We start from the raw sequence: 6,579 nt of genomic DNA, 5'->3' as shown, positions 1-6,579 counted from the left end.
AGAGTCTGTGAGGCATGGTGTAGCTTCTGCATCTTTTGCCTCTTTCTTCCACACCCTCCTCCTTAAAGTGACCCTTCCCAGCATGTGTACTGGTTGTAAATGCTGGATCACTGGCTCTCTTCAAGGGGAGAGGGAGGCGAACAGGACCTGCAGGGCTGCTAGTTAACCAGGGCATCTGCTCTTGTTGATTGCTGTCTCCACCACTCAGCTGATATTTGAGAATGTTGCATGTAGCCGTTACACGTTTATCTTCTCGCCTGTGAGTTAGGGATGACACAATCTCCTCACAGGTATAGCCGATGGTGCACATAGTCTCCACGACCCTGGGCAGGATTTCTTTGGTGGCAGGCAGTACATGTTCTTGAATTGGGCCCAGCCATGCTCTTTCCACAAGCTGACAGATTGTGAATCGGTACCAAGTGGGGACCATGAGTAGTCGGGCAATGATGATGTGGCAGGGTTTTGACAGATGGTAGGGAATGGGACACACTGTGGTGGTGATGAGCCTGTGCATACCTTCAAGGGTTTCTTCCATGTATGGAAAGTGCCCTGTGACAAGGACATATAGAACGATACCCAAGCTCCACATATCACCTGCCAGTCCATCATAGGGCTTTCTGGCCAAGATCTCTGGGGCCCAATAGAGCAAGGAGCCACAGATCTCCTGCAACATCTGCCCCTCTGTGATTTCAATTGCCATACCAAAGTCACAAAGCTTTGCATTTCCTGCTGCATCGACTAGGATGTTTTCCAATTTAATATCACGGTGTGCGATGTGTCTCTGGTGGAGGAAGTGAACCGCTGACACCACCTGCCTAAAAATCCCTCTAGCCTCCTCCTCCTTTAGATAGCCCAGTGCCCTGAGGCAGCTCTCCAGATCTTCTCCTGCCACATACTCCATAATCACATAAGTGGTTGACAGTGTGTCGATCATGTCAAAAAATCGAACGATGTTCCTGTGTTCCAGTGACTGAAGGATGTTCACTTCAGTACTGATGTCAGCCACACTGTTGGTGTTTTTCTCAAGGACCTTGACAGCTACTCGTGTATGTGTGGGAAGGTGGCAGGCCAGCTTCACCTCCCCGAATGAACCACAACCTAGAGATGTTAACATCCTGAAATCCTTTTCAATGATGTCCTCTTCCATGTGGCTGCCCATGGTGTTCTGCTCAATTTCAACCACTTTATCTTGTGGGAAATTTCAGACCCACACAATGCTAAAAGAAAAAGATTAATGCAGTTTTAGGAGGGAAGGACATATCTTGGAATTCTCTGTCATGAAATCTGAGATATCCCAAGAAATCTAATGATGCTCTTCAAGAATATAAAAATACTAGAAGAACCTAAACCCAAGGCAGTGAATGAGGAATCACAGGAAAGATCAGAGTTGGTATAAGTAAAGTTGGCATGCAAAGGAAAATCCTGAGATCCCTGAAAGAATGAGCTACTTCTGTTCAAGGATGTGCCACGATGCAAACCCCTCAACAAAGCTAATCAAGAGAGATCAGATACAAATTACACTATAGAAAAGTTGATGTTGTAACTGATACAACTACAGTCCAGAGGGCCTTTAGGTTATAATTTTTATACTCCAGAAAATTATAAAATATGAAAGGAATTCTTAGACATGTGTGAATATTGAGTTAAGATAAAATAAAAACACTTGAACACATAAGTCATAAGCAACCAGTTTGGACTGGCAACAAAAACAGCTCTTAGACTGGAGAGATGGCTCAGAGGTTAAGAACACCGACTGCTCTTCCAGAGGTCCTGAGTTCAATTCCCAGCACCCACATGGTGGCTCACAACTATCTGTAATGAGATCTGGCACCCTCTTCTGTATACATAACAAATAAATAAATCTTTAAAAAAAAAACAGCTCTAAACAAGGCAGAGCCCAGATCTCATGGATTCCTTGAATCATTCAAAGCTTTGCAGAAGAATGAAGACCAGGGTTATAGAAAATTCTTCAAGAAAGTGAAAGCAAAGGAACACATCCAAACTCATCCCTGTGCCAGTGTTAGCCTGATCCCACCACCAAGCAAGCTCAACAAATGGAGCAAGTGTGAGTTCCTTTCCTTGATGAGCATAGATGTGAAAATCATGAGAGTCCTTGATATTCACCTCCATCATCCCACACACTAAAGAGCCCTTTGTTCACAGTCCCAATGGCAGAAGTAACATTTGTAACAAATGGAACAACAGCATAGCACATAAGAAGACTGTGGGAAGAATCCACACTCAGCACAGTGGCTAGAGAACTGTTGTGTTCTAAGGAAAGTAGCTAAACTAGATAGAGTTCTACAGGAGACAAAGCAGGTCCACAAACAGAAACAGGATCTACTCTGTCTCTCCTGGTCATGAGGAAGGAGAGGGCTAGGCTTGTGTAAAATCACAGTATCAGTCACAAAGATATTGTAGGGGACTGACGTAGTGCAGGGGAATATGATCAAGTACAGTACAGGCAGGTATGGAAATGTGTCATGCAATTGCTTATGAGAATGCAATTGTGTGTATGTGTGTATATAATGTATAATGCATTATACTTACTGAATAGTTGTAATTATTAAAATTATGATTACATAATATAGTATAATAAATTCTAACTCTAAACTAGTGGAATTATACATTATAATATCATAATTAGCATACATTATAATATATAGTTATCATAAATATTATAATATATTATACATATATGCTACACATAATACATATTATGTGTTTTATATATTTATTTTTCCAGTTAATTTTAAAAATGTTTTCTATACAGGAGAAAAGAAACCAAAGGGGAATAAAAGACTGAATTTTCAAAAATGAAAATTGGGTAATATTTAATGAGGAAAGCAATAAATAAGTACAAATTATCACTAGACCAAAAACAACAATTTAAATATAATCTAATTGCATCTCGTTATTCCATGTTCAGTTGCTCTCCCTGGGAGCCTGCTCTTTTCCAAAGGAAACAGAGGAGCAGTGGATCTGGTGGAGAGAGGAGCTGAGGGCCAACTGGGAGGAGTGGAGGGAGGGAAGGATGCAGTCAGGATGGATACATACAGGAGGATGTACTGTATGAAAGAAGAATAAATAAAAAGAAAAAGTGAAAAACATAAATATAAATATGACACAGCAAATCTAAATCCCAGGAGCCAAAACCAACAAACTAGAAATCAACTTGTCCAATCTCAACAACTAGCAGCAATGATCCGCAGTATTTCAGTAGTCCATAAAACTGAGGGAAGGCACACTTTCAAGCACATTTCATAAAAGAGTAATTCCCCTAATTTCCAAACCATATAAGACATTTAAAAAAGATTCTAGTATCAGCCAATATCCTTGACTGACAGATTGGAAAAACATGAATGAGAGTAATTGATACCTCACTGTGGTGGTATTGTGTTCCCCAAAATATTGTGCACCCTAATAAACTTATCTGGGGTCAGAGAACAGAACAGCCACTAGATATAGAGGCCAGAAAATGGTGGCACACAAGCCTTTAATCTTATCACTTGGGAGGCAGACACCCATCTGGATCTCTGTGAGTTCAAGGCCACACTGGAAACAGCCAGGCATGGTAACAAGAGCCTTTAATCCTAGGAAGTAATAGCAGAAAGCAGAAAGGTATATAAGGCATGAAAACCAGGAACTAGCCTGGTTAAGCTTCCAGGCTTTTGAGAAGCAGTTCAGCTGAGATCTATTTGGATGAGGACTCAGAGGCTTCCAGTCTGAGGAAATAGGATCAGCTGAAGAATTGGCGAGGTGAGGTGGCTGTGGCTTGTTCTGCTTCTCTGATCTTCCAGCATTCACCCCAATAACCAGACTCAGGTTTGATCTTATTAATAAGAACTTTTTAAGATTTCTGCTACATCTCACCTCAAATTGAACACCACATTAATAAGATACACTTCATGATCAAGATGTCGTTAACCAGGAATACTCAAGATTCGTCAACAGATACAAATTACCAAAGAACACAGCATACACACCACACTGAGGTAAGTCCTAAAATCAGACATCAGTGGAATGAAATGCCTAATTCAGGAAGAAACTTGGAATTAGTGAAAGTGTTACTACAAACAAGCCAGTTCCACAAACACAAGTGTCACATTTTGTTCACTACAGGTCATGAGCAGGCAGGGGGATCACCTTTGTATAATGGGTCCAATTCAATGGGACTTGTCCCATTGACAAAGCACTTGTCCAATTCAATGGGTCAGGAAGTGAAATATAGCAGATAAATATGATCCAAGTAGAGTACAGCCAGATATCAGTCATGATCAAATTCCTTATCCTATGCATTTAATACATAACACTAAATTTGTAAAATACACACGAACACAGCAAAAATGACCAAAGAAGTTGATATAAGGAAAATAAGTTGAAATGAAGAAAAAGGAATTACAGGGAAAAATTAGTACCCAAACCAATAATGTAAATAAAGAAATAAGTGAATGCCAATTGCCAAAAGCCCAAACTGAGAACTTGGGAAACAAACTCACTATGTCTTGATCCAAAAGGTCAAGGAAAAGGTCAAGTGTATGGGAAACTGAGTCCAACTGCTCTCCCACCAACCAACGGCTTCTCTGAAGTACAGACAGAACCCAGCCTCAGGCAGCGCATTTTCATTGGCTAGTATCTAGCTTGCCTCACAAGGATTCCATGTGATGTCACATGCAATGAACCAATCAAGACTCAGCAAAAATTCAAAGTGATTTTTTAAAATTATTTTTCCGTTAAATTATTTTTTCTGTCCATGTTCTTGCCCCAAGGACAAATGCCCTTAGCAGAGAGGGCTACTATATATCCCCACCCCACTGCTGTTCCTTTCTTAAAAGCCAAGACAGATAGATTCATTGCTGTCACACAGTCACACATTGACCATATCCCTCCCACACATCCCTGAATATAATCAATGAGCTCTTCAAGTAGCCTAAATTCCAGATCCCATCCTCTGTTATGTAGCATAAGTCTCATATTAACCAAGCCTGCTTCTTGGTGTTGAAGCAATTCCTTTCCCTTCAGAAACCATGAAGTTAATGGAGACACACTTTGTCTAGTGGGAATAAAACTCCTTCAGACACCCAGAGACTGTCCAGACCATCTTTACTAATGACCTTTTGTCTGAAAGGAAGGTCTGTCCACGCATCACTGTCCTTCTGTAAGCTCTGGCTATTCCCTCCCTCCCCTGATTAAAAAAAAAAATACATCCAAGAAGGAGGGAAATAATATGTCAAAGGTAAAATTAAAATCTAGGAAATAAAACTATATAAAACACTCTGAAAGTATTGAGTATCAAGAAAGACTCGTACTGTGACCAGGACAATTCTCTCATGAATTATATCATGTCAACATGTAACAGCAATGTTCTCCAGATATTTCAGTAACCTACAAGTCTGAGGGAAAGAGCATTTTTAATTTTTTCTCATAAAAGATGCATTACCCTTATTCTCAAACCAAGTACATGAAACTTAAAAAGAGGCCAGTATCAGGCAATATCCTTGACTAACATAAATTAGAAAATCCTTAATGAGAGATAGTTCACACCAAATTCAACAACACATTAAGAAGACCATACTTTGCTGGGCGGTAGTGGCACATGCCTTTAATCCCAGTATTCAGGAGGCTGATCCAGGCAGATCTATGTAAATTCAAGGCCAGCCTAGTCTGCAGAGCAAGATCCAGGACAGGCACCAAAAGACACAGAGAAACCTGGTCTTGAAAAAATAAAGAAGGAGGAGGAGGAGAAGAAGAAGAGGAAAGGAGGAGGAGGAGGAGGAGGAGGAGGAGGAGGAGGAGGAGGAGGAGGAGGAGAAAGAAGAAAAAGAAGAAGAAGAAGAAGAAGAAGAAGAAGAAGAAGAAGAAGAAGAAGAAGAAGAAGAAGACCATACTTCATTTTCAAGATTCCTAGGAACACTATGATTCGTCCACACATACAAATTGACACAAAGCAGAACACACACACAACATTGAGGTAAGTCCTATAATCAGACATCAAAGGAATGAAATGCCTTTTTCAGGAAAACATTTGGAACTAGAGAAAGTGTTACTTCAAATATTCCAGTTCCACAAACACAACTGTCACACTTTGTTTCCCAGGGATCCTGAACAAGCAGAGGGAAGAACCTCAGATCATTTGGAAGTACTTGTCACATTCAATGTGTGGGTAAGTGAAATAGAGCATGTAAATATGATCAAAATGCAAAATAATCAGATATGGGAAGTCATGATCAAATTCATCATGCTATAGAGATAATATATACCAGTCTGTGTAAATCACACAAGAACAAAGGCAAAAATGACAAAGAAATTGATAAAAGGAAAATGAGGTGAAATGAGGAAAAAGCATTTACAGACAAAAATCAAAACCCAAACCAAACATGTAAATAAAGCAATGAATAGATACCAAATAGATACAAAAGCCCAAACTGAAAACCTGGAAAGAAACTCACTAAGTCGAGATCCTACAGGCTTTGAAAAGTCCAAATTCAGCAGAAACAACTGAATCCAACTGCTCTCTCACCAACCAACCGCTTCTCTGAAATACAAAGATAAAACCCAGGCCTAGGTGGTGTCCTTTTA

At 40.1% G+C, this 6,579-nt stretch overlaps 1 protein-coding gene across 1 annotated transcript in view; it reads right to left on the bottom strand.

Annotated features, from left to right (window-relative positions):
* Window positions 1–17: 17 nt before the first annotated feature.
* The window catches only part of Rfc3 (replication factor C subunit 3), a 29,408-nt gene continuing 22,846 nt past the window's right edge, over window positions 18–6,579 (bottom strand). Inside the window, exon 9 of the mRNA XM_059248944.1 lies at window positions 18–1,217. Coding sequence (XP_059104927.1) covers window positions 1,185–1,217 — 33 coding nt within the window. The 3' untranslated portion in view covers window positions 18–1,184. The remainder of the gene's footprint in view (window positions 1,218–6,579) is intronic.

The sequence above is a fragment of the Peromyscus eremicus genome, chromosome 23 (genome assembly GCF_949786415.1).
Source record: "Peromyscus eremicus chromosome 23, PerEre_H2_v1, whole genome shotgun sequence".
Lineage (NCBI taxonomy): Eukaryota > Metazoa > Chordata > Mammalia > Rodentia > Cricetidae > Peromyscus > Peromyscus eremicus.
The sequence above is the reverse complement of the archived record's forward strand: the minus strand, read 5'-3'. Positions and strand labels throughout refer to the sequence as shown.